This window comes from Agelaius phoeniceus, chromosome 6 (assembly GCF_051311805.1).
Source record: "Agelaius phoeniceus isolate bAgePho1 chromosome 6, bAgePho1.hap1, whole genome shotgun sequence".
NCBI lineage: Eukaryota > Metazoa > Chordata > Aves > Passeriformes > Icteridae > Agelaius > Agelaius phoeniceus.
The window spans coordinates 20,429,801-20,444,683 of NC_135270.1; the positions used below are offsets into that span (position 1 = coordinate 20,429,801).

General features: G+C 42.7%; 1 protein-coding gene across 3 annotated transcripts in view; it reads right to left on the reverse strand.

Annotated features, from left to right (window-relative positions):
• PAMR1 (peptidase domain containing associated with muscle regeneration 1) overlaps positions 1–14,883 on the reverse strand; it is a 55,843-nt gene that overhangs the window by 27,423 nt on the left and 13,537 nt on the right. For all 3 annotated transcript variants that reach the window (XM_054635454.2, XM_054635453.2, XM_054635452.2), the window contains exons 4-6: positions 12,721–12,835; positions 7,180–7,397; positions 1,978–2,085 (exon numbers count right to left, since the gene is read on the reverse strand). In XM_054635454.2, coding sequence (XP_054491429.1) covers positions 1,978–2,085; positions 7,180–7,397; positions 12,721–12,835 — 441 coding nt within the window. The remainder of the gene's footprint in view (positions 1–1,977; positions 2,086–7,179; positions 7,398–12,720; positions 12,836–14,883) is intronic.

The following is a 14,883-nucleotide window of genomic DNA, read 5'->3' on the forward strand; positions in this document are numbered from 1 at the left end:
AATTTTCTGGCTTTTCTCCCCTTACATTGGAAAATACTTAGGATGCATTTTGGCAAAACTGAAGGAAATATCTTAAGAAAAAAAATTACTTGAGGCTGGAGAGAAAAAAGATTTGCCATGATGTTTTCTAACTGTGAGGTTTGCTATTCACAGAGAAGGCAGTAATATAGATGCTGGAAAACAATATTGTGCCTAGCATAAGCAAAAGGCAAACATATAGCCACAAACATCATAACAGAATTTTATCCACCAAAGTTGTTCCTTTACAAATAAAACTAAAAGATTCTCATCAAGTTAAAAATCTTACTGTATATGTGTTTAAGTGTCTCTCTTTCATCCTGTTAGTGCCTGTACCTTTCATTGCTTACAGTGACAGAAATCCCATCCTATTGTTTTTCAACTATCTCCCCTGTTGTTTGCATGGGTGAAGCTTCTATACTGGAATTACAAAAGAAAGTCAGTAAAAGAATATGAGCTCCATTCTTTGCCTTGCCTGTACTGTAGAGCCTGCCAAAACTAGGGCTGAGGTTTGCTGGAAATGTAATTATTTGAAATTTTGGTTGGTTCTGAATCAGACAGGAATCTTTCCTTTTTTTTTTTTCCCTCACTCTGTTCTAAAGGAGCAGAACTAATCTTGCTGAGCAGTTGCAAAGAGCTCAGGAGTTTCCAGTCCCTAAATGACCTGCTAAACAACTACTCACAGGAAAGAGGCTGTTAGCAGAAGAGCCAGACACTCTTAGTCCTGAGGTCAGGAACTTCCACTTTTTAGCAACCTCTTCCCTAAAGAAAACATACCAGGAATCTGTGCAATCTGTTCAGAGACAATTTTTTTTCAGGTTTCTGGAAAATATGAAGCAACCTCTCCTCATGTCTGAGCTACTTCTGGATGCGTAGAAATTGAAAAGTCTTCTACCTCAAAATGATTCATCAAAGGAGATATCATGCCACTATGATTTAACTCCCCTGACGAAATAGAAGAAATTCCAGGAGATAAATCCACTCCTAACAATGGCATACACAGGGAAAAGATTTTGAAGTGAAGTTTGGTGTATATTAGTTCCTTTGAAACCTCTGCTTCCCATTACATGCATTTATCTATCCCTCCCTGTTTTCATATCTCTATTGATACAATGTCATTTGTGTGCCTTAGGGCCGGATGAATGCCACAGCAGGATAGAGTAAGCCATGCTTTCTGTCTTGGGCTAAATATGATCCCAAGTGGATTTCACCACTATCTGTGAAATCTTCCAGGAACAGCTCAGTGACTTTAAGTATTGCAGAATGTTCCTTTCAGCTAGTATAAATGATACAGCTTTTATCATGGCATATATTGCAAAATTCTTACACCCTCATGCTCTTATGAGCCCTGTTAGAGGAAGATATTCTCATGCATGAAGAAGTAAATCACTGGAACCGACAATTGATTTGAATCTAGTAATTTTACAATTCACTTGTCAGGACAAAACCAGGCGTATGACTATAGGTGCATATATGAAGAGAATCTACCCTTTTTCATTTGTTTTGATCCCAAGTCTCTTTCATTCATGGTGCCAAAATTTTACTTTCCAGGGGACTGTGAGGAAAGATGAATTTCCTATGACTAACTCAGTCTAGAGCATTAAGCACAGGGCTCAGCTGGGGTATGTGTTTTCAGTAGAGAACAGCTGATGCACATAGTAGAAAGCAGCAGGCAGAGATACTTCTGTCTGATAAGGCTAATCCATTACAAAGATTTCTTGTGTGCCGTTTCCCGGCTTCAAGTCGGTTTTACCTTTTTGCACATTGACATAAAGCTCCAGAATGACTGAGTGGAAATCTTCATGAACTGCAAGAAACATGTCTTAAAAAATGCCACAAGAAAGTCAGTGCATTCTCTGAATCTGTGACTGACCAAACCTACACACCACCAACACTCCTTACAATTAATGCATCAGTGACAGCCCTGGAGGCTGGTCATGCACCAGTGCCTGTACTCACAGTTTTCACAGCGATTCCCTGTATAGCCAGCCAGACAGGCACACTTGTAGGTGCTGCTTTTGTCCAGAATGCATGTCCCATCATGAAGACATGGAGATGAAGAACAAGCTGTAAAAGAAAAGAAAAAATGCTCATGGTCTGTCATAGGATGGGGAACCTACCTGTTTTTCCTCATGGTGGCTGTGTCTTGGGGTAAATTACATATTAACATGGTTAGAAGTTAGAAAGGCAAAGTAAAGGGCCTGATGCATGTCAAAAAGTCTTCTGCCCTTACTTTCTAGAGGAGGGATCTAATAAGCATAAGCACTTCTTTTCCCAGCATACATTACTTTTACCATCTTCCTTTAACTGCAGCCAAGTGGTGAGAAAGATTTATGGAACAAAAATAATTTACATCAAGTTCAATTAATGTTTAGAGCTTAGACTAAATTAAAGAAGTCTAATAGCAACCTACATTTTTCCTGCCATTCAACCCAGAGTTTAGGGATAGGTTCTGGGATCCGTGGTTTTTGCAGGTTTTTTTGTGTCTCGGACCTTGTTGGTTTAGATTTTGGGAGTTGCTTTGTCCCTGGGAAACTCTTGCATACAACAATCTATCAGTGATTCACATCAAACTGTATACAGTTTGTATACACCAGCATAACTTAATATCAGAATGTGTAATTGTGTATTAAATACCAGCAAATTCCATTGTGTAATAACATAAACACACAGGTTTTTTGGTGCCTGCTCTAAGAGGAGACGAGTCAGTAGAACTGTTGTGGTTTAACCCCAGCTGGCAGCTGAGTGCCATGCTGCTACTCACTCCACCACTGCTGGAGGGGAGAATTGAGAAAGAAAAATGAAACTTCATTGGTTGAGATATGAACACTTCAATAATTGAAATAAAATAAAATATGATGATGATTATAATAATAATAGGAATAATAATTACATTGAAAGGGGGAGAGAGAGAGAGAGAGAAATAATGCTGGAGAGGAAAAACTATCCACAACACAGTAGTTCACCATATCACTGACTGAAGCCCGGGCCCTCCCCAAGCAGCAAACCATGCTCCCAAACAACTCCCCCCAGTTTATATGCTGATCATGATATTCTGTGGTATGGCATATCCCTCTGGCCACTTTGTATCAGTTGTTCTGGCCATGCTCCCTCCCAGCTTCTCCTGCAATTCCTCACTGGCAGAGCGAGAGAAACTGAAAAGTCCTTGATTTAGAATAAGCACTACTTCACAATCACTAAAACATTAGTGTGTTACCACACAAAATCCAAACCACAATATGGCCCCCTGAGGGACAGCACTTGTCACTGATGTCCACTGGGGCACGGAGCTGTTGACCACCACCCTCTAGATCTGACCATCCAATCAATTCCTCATCCACTGAATAGTTCACCCATCAAATCCATCTCTCTCCAGTTTCGCTAGAAGGATGTTGTGGCCATGTCCAAAGGCCTTATGAAAGTTCATAGACATGACATCTGTAGCCCTTCCCTTGTGCACTGGTGTAGTCCCTTGACTGCAGAAAGCCACTAGATTGGTCAGGGCAGGACTTGCCTTTGGTGAAGCTGTTCTGGCTGTACTGAATCACCTCCCTGCCCTTCATCTGCCTTAGCACAGCTTTTGGGAGGACCTGTTCCATGAACTTCCCAGGCACAGAGGTGAGGCTGACAGGTGAGTAGCTTCTGTGGTCCTTCCTTCTATCCCTTTTTTAAAATGGGTGCATTTTTATCTCTTTTCCAGTCACCAGGGACTTTTCAAATATCATAAAAGTGACTTGACAACTACATCAGCCAATTCCCTGAGGACTCTGGGGTGTATGTCATCAGGTCCCAGAGACTCATGTATGTTGAGGTTCCTCAGGAACAACACTGATCGTCTCTTAGAGTGGGAAAGAGTTTGCTGCCCCAGTCCTTGCCTTGCAGTCCCTCAGCTCGAGGAGTGTGGGAAGAGAGGTTGCCAGCAATGACTGAGTCAAAAGAGACAGGCTCTGGCCCTCCCTGCAGCCAGACCTGCATGGCTCCATGTTTAATTAATGTGGCAGCCCTGCCTGGGTCATCACCTCCTTCCTGGTGCATGCAGAGGTCAGGCTCCTGCTGAGGGGACACCACAGCTGCACTCCCTCCCAGGGGGTGCTGACCCCTGCCCGGGCTCTGCTCTGCAGCTGCAGCAGGACCTTGCCCTCCCTGCGCTCCCAAGGTGCCATGAACTGCTGCACACCCTGGCTGCACCCTGGGCTGCTCTGAAAGGCATGGGGCTGGCTACAGAGGGGTGCTTGTTCTGGCACTGTGCAGATCTCCTCAGCCTCCCACAAGCTGCTCAGGTGTCTCCCAACTCAGGAAAAGCCCCTGTGTGCCAGGATCTGTCACTGCCACCATATGGACCGACCTCAGAGCAGCTTCTCTCAGAGAAGTTTCTTATTATCCAGATGGCATGAGGTAAGAACTATATAGATGCCACATATAGAGTTCTCTGGAGGCTTCAAGTGGTGATGTAAGATCAATTTATACATGGCCAGGCAATGAATATCTTCCATGTCTCATTGAAGATTAAGGTCTGAATAAGAAGTAATTCATTCTTTAAAATAAAATATATATGTGGCAATTGTACTGTATACAACTAATGTAAAATATCACTGAGAAAGGGAAGGAGAAGTAGAAGACTCCTTACAGACTGGTATTTTTGTAGTCACTGGTTAAAGCTAGTGAACTTTTATCTTTGTCTTTGTCCCAGCTTTGTCTCCTGATTCTGCAAAAGTAAGCAAGTCAAGTGAATAAGGGTAAGTGTCAGGTACTCTCCTTGAAAATGCCTGATACTAAAAAACCATTAAATATTTTTTCTGTTTTAAGGAGTCTTGATTTCCTGGCTTAAGTCAAACAACAAGGGACAATACTACAAATTTTTGAAGTCACTATGTTATGTCCACTAGCTTGGGTGTACAGAAAGGAAAGCTTTATTGAAAGTCAGTAACTGGCTTTCATCTAACTGGATCCAGCATATGTCTAATCCTTAACAGACTCTGATAGTTCCCCATCTGGCCTCCCATGCTTCTCATCTGAATTCTGTTCAGTGACTTCTAGTCATTCATGCCAATTACTGGTTCCCATTTCACACTTGGCATGGGATGGGACCTAGCACCTGCTTCCAGACTAGGCAGCACAGGAGGTTGGGTGGTTTCATCCTTTAATAACTATATACACAGTGACCTTTCCTAAAGGAGATATAGGCTTTGCAGCTTATTTTGTATCAATCAAGATCCTTCTGGAATCTGAACCAGTGATCTCTGTGCAGTCAGTGCCCCTGCTTCAGTAAACTATGGCTTCTAAGCCAGTACAGAGCTCACAGGAAGAGGAGGCAGAAAAAGAAGGAATTCACTTTTGACAGACTTCAGTCCTTTCCACTACACCACTAAGGTGCTGGGGGACACCAGATCACCTTCATTTCCTAGTCCACATCCTGTAAGCACCTCTGTTGCTGCTGCTCCCACCTGTAGCATAGGGAATTGCTTTAGTAAGCCCCGTGAAATCTGTTCTGGGGACCTTGGCTCTTCCACAGTGCTGTGCACAGAAAGAAATTTCAGGGCAAATGCTTCAGTTTTCAATGTGCTGCCAGAGCTTTCGATCCTGTGCTGCTCCCACTTTCAATTCTATGCTGCCCCATGCACACTCTATTCTTCCCTTAAATGGTCCTGCTGGCCAGGTTAGTGCTTCACATAAAAAGACACTGGGAGTGTTTGAAAAGCCTTTCACTGCACTACACATTAGACCAGAACAGCCTCATAATAAAGTGCACAAATAGAGCTCCTCACAAACTCTGAGAAGCCCTTTACAATGTGCTCTGTGTGGATTACCACACTTGCAGCCTCACAGCCTCAGAATAATTACCACTCAAAATGGGGCGGAAATAAAGTGCTCCACAATATTCAAATACCGAGTGTTCCCTGCTGGGCAGAGAAAACAGAACCAATTCAGCTTGCACCATATGGAAAATGTTAGTTCCCTGAGTGTAGGCAGCCCTTATGCAACATAGCCCACGCCACACTCATTTGTTCTATATCACCTCTCCTGCTGTAAGCCCAGGCAAACTATCAATAGCTAACAGGTACTAAAGGTGACATTTGAAGAGCAGGGCAGGCTGAGAAATGGCATAGGAGCTACATCCAGAAGTATGAACATTTCATATTGCTAGATACACCTCTGATCATTGTTAAGAGCTAGGTTTGTGTATTTGTGTAAGGGTTATATAAACCAACTAAATTTCCTGAGCCATATATACCCTGGATGACCTCACGAAATGTGGGTCACCAGGGTGTACAGAAAGCAAGTTATGGTGAGTCATAGATCCTGCAGGGTTTATCTATGGCAAAACAGCACAGTCTGATTAGTCTTCTGTGCCAGGAGTTCTGTAGATAGATTTGACCAAAAATTCCTTACATAGCTAAATAAGGAAGATCCAGGATGAGCGTGGAGGCTGCTGCAAATCCAATGGCAAAATGACAAGCTAGCTACACTTTCAGTGCTATTTTGAAACTATGGAAAGCAAGGTAGGGGACTGAAGCACTGAGTAGTAATGAAACCAGTAATTCTGGAGCCCCACTTCTGTCATTCATAAGACTGAGATCATCACAGAATGGGAAACGCCTCTTCATTTTTTTCTTAAAGAAAATAATTTGTTCTGTGTACACACTTGGGAATTTTTTGTTTGTTTTGGTCTTGGTTGGTTGGGGTTTTTTAATTCCTAATGGTACATGAGCCAACACAAGATGTTGGCTTTTCACTGCGAACAGGGCATTTTCACTGAACTATCTATGAGACTTTGCATCAGGTTTTTGCTGCTTGAGACAATGACTCTGCCCCTGAATACAGCATTGAGCAGTTCTGCCACTGCAGATACACGTCCCTTCCTCTACTTCCTCTGTGCTCTTAATTCTTCAATTCAAACAGAAAAGTCACACAAAACAGCAGCTTTTCTCTGCTGGCTGATGTGCTTGTTCTTCACACAAGTAGAAGGAATTCAGTCTTTTTTAGAAGAGCCTCACATTCACATGCCATCTGACAGCTTTTGAATCTTCCCCATACTGACTTTATGTAAGTTGCTGTTGGCAACACAGCATGAAAGTTTTTAATGAAGCAAAACAGGCAAAGAGATTAGTGAAATTGAATTAATGAGAATGAGTGGCATGCTCCACTTTTAGACTAGGTTACCTGTAATTTCTTCAAAGACAGCATGAAATCCATCAAAGTTCTTGGATCCATCAGACTGGAAGAAGACATGGAGTGAAGACCCAGTGCTTCGGATGGGAGGTGGCCTCTCATTTCCACAGAATTTCTTTATTATTCGACTGTCCAAATTGTCCCCATCACGAATCTCCACATAGTCATACTGGCACATATAATCAAACTCCAGGCTCAGCATGGAAAATCTTGGGGAACAAGAACAAACAGTCAGACATTTACCTGGGTACCCTGAATACTATTTATTTGGGCATTTAGGTATTTAGGGCCTACCCCCTCAGTGAATCAACATGCTCTTAACCACACAAAGACCCCTCACTCATCTCAATTTTTGCATCATGACCCCTAGAAGCTGGTTCAGCTCTATATAGTTGCTCCATGAGAACATACAAGTATCAGAACAGTGAAGTCCAAGTTGAAGTCATACAGTCTATACATGTGCATTAGGTCCCTAACCATAATACAATGTCAGAACTTTCATCCAGGGTCAGGCACTGCAGAGGGTATATTTCTACTGTCATTGTTCACTAAAAAATGTTCTATTTGGCCTAAATAAAGTTCTAAGTACTGAAAGGTACAGTATAAAATAACAAGGTTCAAAAGCTATCTACATTCAGAAGTCAGCAATTAGGGATACAAGGAGAGCTTGGGTATGTAACAGAAGCAGAAACAGCCACAGAAACAGAATCAAAATACTAGAGCACGTTTTGCATTAGAAAGCAAAATGGTAGTAAATCCCCAATGTGTGGCACTTGCCTGTCTTTTGAGAGCAGAAATAAGGCACAAGAATTAGTGCAGAAGGGAAATACTTAAAGCCTTTTCCCACAATGTCTGTCCTTTCCTAGCTTCGATCCAGCCACTGTGCAAGGCTTTTGTTCATTAATAGCCATGCTATATGCTGCCACTGGAATTCAGGTGGGCACAGGGCCAAAGCACCCCACCAGAATATGAACGAGAAACAGAAGGAGCAACACCATAGTGCCTCTGGAGAATGTGCAATGGTCAGGGGGCTGGGCTCAGCCTTGGTACAGCAGGAAAAGGAGAAATGGACCTGGGAGAGGCTGTGCTACTAACTGTTCAGCAGGATATTTTAAAAATGAAAATCATTATGTACTCCATCTTCCTGAAGACTCCTAACACTGCAGATGTGCATTTAGGACGAGGCTGTATCCCCCACATTGCCTATTCCAGTGTGGGCCTCGCGGTTTGCAAAGACTGCATTTTCACACCAAAGAGGTGAGACAAATTTTGGATCTGCTCCTGGACCTCACAGTCTGAAGGGAAGAGAATTCTGGAGCCTGTTTCATACTATCCTTATCTTGAGACTCAGGCGCCCATGTTAAGGAGGGCTCCATGTTCCTCTACCTTCCCTTGACAACTCATGAGCTGACTTAAGAGGCCTCTTCACTCAGTCACCTTTGTTCAGGTTACATGGCTGATTTTTGAACATCAGGAGTACACTACCTACAGAGAAATGGCTGAGCAGTTGTAGGAAGCTGCACCAATGGAGTAGAGCCCCTAATTTTTTAAAATCATCTGATGGAATGTAGAAGAAAAAACAAAACATCTGCTTTAAATATGCATTAGAGAGAAATAATTCAACTTTGCTTTGCATAAAATGCATGAGTTGAATTCTAGTTCTGTCAGGTCTGTCAGAGACATCCTCACACGTATCAGGTTATACACTACATTTTCAAACCTTCTTTCACTGGTGAAACATACCCCAGGGATCTACCCTTATGGAAGTTACAGAGCAATACAAATTAACCCATTCATATTTGTAACACTTATCAGGCTACAGTTTATCCTGGCCCAATCCTAAAAATACTTTCTGGTTTTCTGAACTGGTACATTTCTGATTAAAATTAAGTATGTGTGCAAATACAGAAGGAAAATTTCTGGAATGCCCAGTATTATGTATAGATGTAAAGGTAAACTGTCTCTTGATGCGTGTCCCTGAACAAAGAATATCAAGACATAGGCACAGGGAATGAAAGATTCATACACAGAATACTGGTTTTAATTGTTTGCTTTCTCTGTTTCAAAAAATGATGAAAACAGAGTGGAAAATGTGAAAGGCATAGGAGTTCTGACTTGCATTTTATTTAACTTGGCAAAGAAGCAGATACACTGTACTGACGACATGGGATCCTGTGATTAAGACTCAGAATTGGCAGGTCAGGAAACCTGCCAAAGCTTTTAAAAACCTCTTGGCCATGGCCCAGCTGACAGGACCCTTTACAGACCGTGAGGTCTATTGCTGTTTAAGCCTCAGGTACACACAATTCAACAGACCTCAGTTTCCTCACCAGTGAAAGCGTAATTATATCATAATTCTCTTGGATATTATAAAACTCAGCATGCTAATTTTGTGCTGCAGGTCATCAGATATAAAATGAAATGAAAAGTATTGTCTTGATTTCATCAGTGGCTGCAGCGGACACACTGGCCAACCCATCTGAGGAAAGCTTCTAGCCAAAGGACATATTTAAAACTGTGCCTCTGCTGAGGCACTAAAGACAATAATTGCAAGTTGTGAACTACTTCCACTGTGATACGACATCCTTGACATGACTCAGGCTGAGGGAGCCTGTACATCACAACCCAAAAAAAAACCCCAAGGCTGGCAAAACAAAGCAGAGAAAACTAACTACCACCACAACATGGACACTATTTATCAAAACAGCTCTACTGAGCCAACCCCCAAAGGACTGCATGGCACAGCTTAAAGCAAGGGAAGATTTATCTGTGCTCCTGGGAGTTTTACTCTTCCTGCCCTATGTAAGCAAAGACAACCACTTTATTCGCCTTCTGTATCACCCTGTCCCCATCCCTGCCCTTGCAAGCCAGAGTGGCAGCAAACAGGATTTGTGCACAGAGAGAATGAAAAAAGGAGTTCTTTTGTTGGCAGTTGTGCTGATTCAGCACAGTGTTGGCTGTGCATTACAGCTCTAAGCAGTTACCACCCACAGAGGGGATCAGCACGTTTATATGAAAATACAGTGAAGGAAACATGGATGGCAGACCCAGGAGGCAAGCTCTGTTGCTTAGCTTAGGTAAACCTGCCCTTCTGTGTAGGAGTAGCCTAAAGGTGAAGTTTTAGATTAAATGTACATGTTTTCCACAATATCTAACTGCTGAAATACCTCAATGGACAGCTCTGAGGTGGTGCATCTTGAAGATGTCAACTGACTCACAACACACTACAGGGTTACCTGCTGTGAGGACCTCCTGTTCCATCTTTGCCAAGAAGGTTTCCTCTATGACTCCTGCAGGACTTGCAGGGTGGCAGGGTTAAGTGTGGACTTTCAGGAGAGTTCCTGATCTTTCACTGGGAGTGCTATGTCATCTGCTGAGATTTCTAGGCATTCAGACATTAGACTCATCATCAGGCTAGGCAAAGGGCTTTAGGATTCTCCAACGTTAGCCAGCTCAGATAAATTAGGTGCTGACAACAGAAGTTTGGTAGTTCAGGCTTCCCTCTTGGACTCCTTCACAGTTGAAATGTAACATTATTTCACATCAGGGTGATACCTAGTATTATGTTTATTCGATTGCAGGAAGGAAGGATGGACATAACAAGGAAGAGAAAGGCATTCTTGTATTAAAGTTTTCCTTTTTCTGTAACAGCAAAGTTGAACAGTGAACTGTGAACCATACAGTGAACTGTATGGATCTCATGTGACATGTCTTCCAAGTCTGCATGTGGGTGGCCCTCAGGGTCAAGAGTGGAAGTCTGATTTCTCCAAAGAGTTAGTACATCTGTTAACTACAGCACTCCCCATTCTACTGCTTTGAAAACAGAGTAGAGTCTCCTTTGTGCAGCCACAGCAAGTTCTGCTCTTCAATATAGTGTTCTTTGTTAAAATAACCTCTGGTCCCCTTCTTGCATCTTGTGCCTGATGCCATCTGGCTGTAAAACTTCACTCAGAGATAGGTCTCTGCATGTAATTCAATAATTACATGCATGCACAGGATCCATTTCCACTCTCACACATCCATCCCCACAACAGCAAAGACAGGGTGATACCTGTAGCTCTTAAAGAACTTTTTAAGCCTCCCAATTAACAAAGCCCTTTTCAGAAATGTAGAAAAATATCACCTCCCTAAGCTTGGGCTGTGCAAATCATACACCTCACCAACAATATCTCTTAAAAAGAAGGCAGGTACAATCCATGCTGACTGACACTGATGCAAAGTTGTGTCATGTGCACAGAACACTCTTCCTCACAGCATTCTTCCTGTGTCTTCTACACAATGCTATCTAGGCAATAACAGCTCATAACTACACAACAGGCTTGCATCTGCAGGTCTGAAAAAAGTGCATTAGTGTGGGAAAACCACAAGCTCTTTTCAACTGATTTGTTGTTCTTCCTCCCATTAAGTTTCTCTTCAAACATATTTAAACTGTTTAAACGTATTTTAACTGTTTATGTATCTAGCATAGTTCTTTTGTCTGGGCTCCAAAGTCGGTGAAATATTGATGTGAAGTGTGAAGCTATTCTTTTTATTATATTAGCTAGTTTGTTTCCATCCCCTGCCATCCTTCCCCCCGCCCCCGCTCCATGTGTGAGCACCCTGCTGTGTACATTTGGAAACATTATTAATTACCCCAACAAGAGGCTCTCCTGCACTAGGCAGGAACTGTGAGCTTGAGGCATTAGGGGTTGGTTAACAGGTCCAAGCATACACAGCTCAGAAGAGCAATGAGAGGACAATAGGACTCAGGCTGTGTGAGTGGAAGTTTAGGCTAGACATTAGGAAAAAATTAATCACTGAAAGAGTGATGGGGCATTGGAATGGGAGGTGGAGTCACCATCCCTGAAGGTATTGAAAAAAAGACTGGATGTGGCAGTGAGTGTCATGATTTAGCTGATAAAGTAGTGTTAGGTCACAGGCTGGACTCGATCTTCTCAAAGGTCTTTTCCAACCTAGTTAATTATGTGATTCTATGATTCTATGACTTGGAGGAGAACAAATCACATCCTCCAAGCATAGGAATGGTGAGAGGAATAACTGAGGCTGATAGAAAACATGGTTGGTGAAAACAGTGGAAAAAAAAAAAAAAGAGGGAAAATGAAGGCTAAATGCAAGGTAGAACTCATGGGCAACTCTCTCCTTGCATGAGACATTATATTAAAACATTCTTATATCTTTTCTTCAAAGAATGTCTTAGTTCAGCCTGGTACAGCTTAGTTCAGAAAATATTGGGTGCTTTAATGTCAAGGTCTTGAAAACACCTCTAAAGAGACACATTGTGCCCAATGCCTGAGAAACTCTCCTCAGCATCTATCTGTCCTAAATGGGAATTGAAAACACAGCACTAATCTGTCCAGAGCCTGTCCATCACAAGCCAGACCAGGGGAAAGAGCTGTGGTACCAAAAGCAAAGTGGTTGCTATACCTTCACTGCCCCAGGGCTCACAGCTGCTGACTCTCTTTGACTCTTGGTTACCCACACACCCCAATGTCCACCTGAAATCAGAGCTGGCTAAAAGTCAGCAGGACGCACCTTAACTCAATGTTAAATCCAGCTTGAACATGGATTGTCCATTCACATCGTGCATTCAGTGGGTAACCCTCCAGCAAAATCTGACCTCTGGAGGCCCGAAGAACCTGCCCACACCCTGGGGAGAAAAAGAAGAAAAAAAATTGTGTGAAGGACCTTCAAGAGACATTTGAAGAAAATATAAGTAGAAATAACACCAGAAGGGGATGACAGGGTGGCTTAGGAAGATACACTCTTTCTTACAAGGCAGTGTATAAAATACTGGGACAGCCACACAATGGCTGTAAAGAGTTATGACTATATTGGAGTATTGTCTAGGCTAAGAGTACCCCTAGGAAAATTGCAGTTGATGGCTTCTCCCTGGTTTGCAATGCAACTTCATGAAACCATTTCTTGCAGTTTTTGCCTCTCTGTTAATTAGCCCACCTACACACCTGTCTGATGCTCCAGCTCAGAACAGTTTTGATGGAGTCCATGCTGACATTTGCAACCATTGAAACTGAGGAAGCTGGTGGGAAAGTGACACAACTACAACGAACACCTGAATTAGCTCAAGCAAAAGAATGAGAGAAAAAATCTGTTGCACCCAACGTCATAGTTGCTAGTCCCTCATAAGGAGACTCTAGGAGGAAAAAGAGCTGATATATTTGTAGAGGACAAGTTTTCCTCAGGATTCACTACATCGTCCTTGCATGTTAATGCCACCGTGCCAATGAAGATATATAAACATCACAGCTCCTCCTATCATCAGCGTGACACTGATGACTCAGTGTGACACATATAGAATATACAGCCCTTATCTCTTCTTTCAGGTTCATTCTTATCCTTCCTCTAGTCTTGTTCCACTCTGCCTGTGCTGCTCTCAGTTTTTCACCATACTATGGAATGTACTTCCGCACCACCAGGATAAAATGAAGTGCTCCAGTCACTTGTGCCCAATCTAAGAAAACCATCAGAGGACAATGAGCTGAACAAACAGCAGACAAGGTCACACCGGGGGAGCAATATCTTTTCATGAAAATCCTGCAGCTGTCCCTAGGCATCTGTCCAGGGATAGTTGTCCTAATTCCTCATCTTGAATGCTGAACATTTTTAGCCCAGAGAGTTCTCTCACCTTCAGTAACCTCTCCCTTTTCCCCAGCTATAAAATATGGTTAATTATATTTTCCTCTGTGGAAGATGCAAAGTTGTTTAGTGATTTTTTTCAGAGCTTACTGTGAATGCACATGCATGTCCTAGCAAAATGCACAGTTAAGTCACTATGTATCAGACAGAGCTAATTTTTCAGTTCCTACTTTCCTGACTACATCTTTCTGAGTGGAGTCTTGCACGTGGCTACCTCCCCTGGTAAGCCTTCTGTTGCTTTGCTGTAGTATGAGGCTGTATCTGCAAGACAAAAATTGCAATTCAGTCTAACAGTGTCACCTAATCAGAAGAGCCTACACACCGCAGATGAGGATAAGCAAAAAGTTGAATGACCCAAAAGACCTCCACAGCAATTCTCTCACTTCTTTTTACCTCTTCAGTCCAACAGAAAGCTCTGCTGCTTCCGTCTGTTTCCCTAGAGTAACCCTAAGCTTTTAACCAGTAACGCAGGATGAATGTTTCCGACTGAAACAGAGGGTTTTAACACTCGCCTCCGGGCCCTTCCTTCCCAAGGGAGAAAGGGTGACAGTGACCTGATTTGGTGAAGTACTGAGCATCTGTGGTTCCCATTGATCATAGTGTCTGGAAATCAATCCTGCTGCATCTGGTCTATGGGGAAACATGAAGACTGCAGGTCAATTCCCCCTCTTTCTTCTTAAGAAAGTGTTGCTCAAATGAAATACCCTTTGTTCATTTACCCTCGGTTACCCTTAATTAAGCAGGACCCAAGGAAACAGAAATCCCGCTCAGAAGAGTTCCTCAAAAGTGTTTCATCCTCTTCTGTGGCTCGCTCAGTTCCCTCTGTAAAAGGCAAGGATTAATGAGTGTGCCCAGCAACCACATTAGGATTCAATGAGTACAGCAGGATCTGCTGTGGTGAAAATGATAATGCTCCTTCCCACAGCAAGAAACAGGCCCTTGTGCTGCCATTGGCTCCTGCCTCAAAAACAACCTGGGACAAAGCTGCTAGAAATCTTCAGAGGGTTTGACAGGGGGCTTGGACCACCTCAAAGAAAGTTT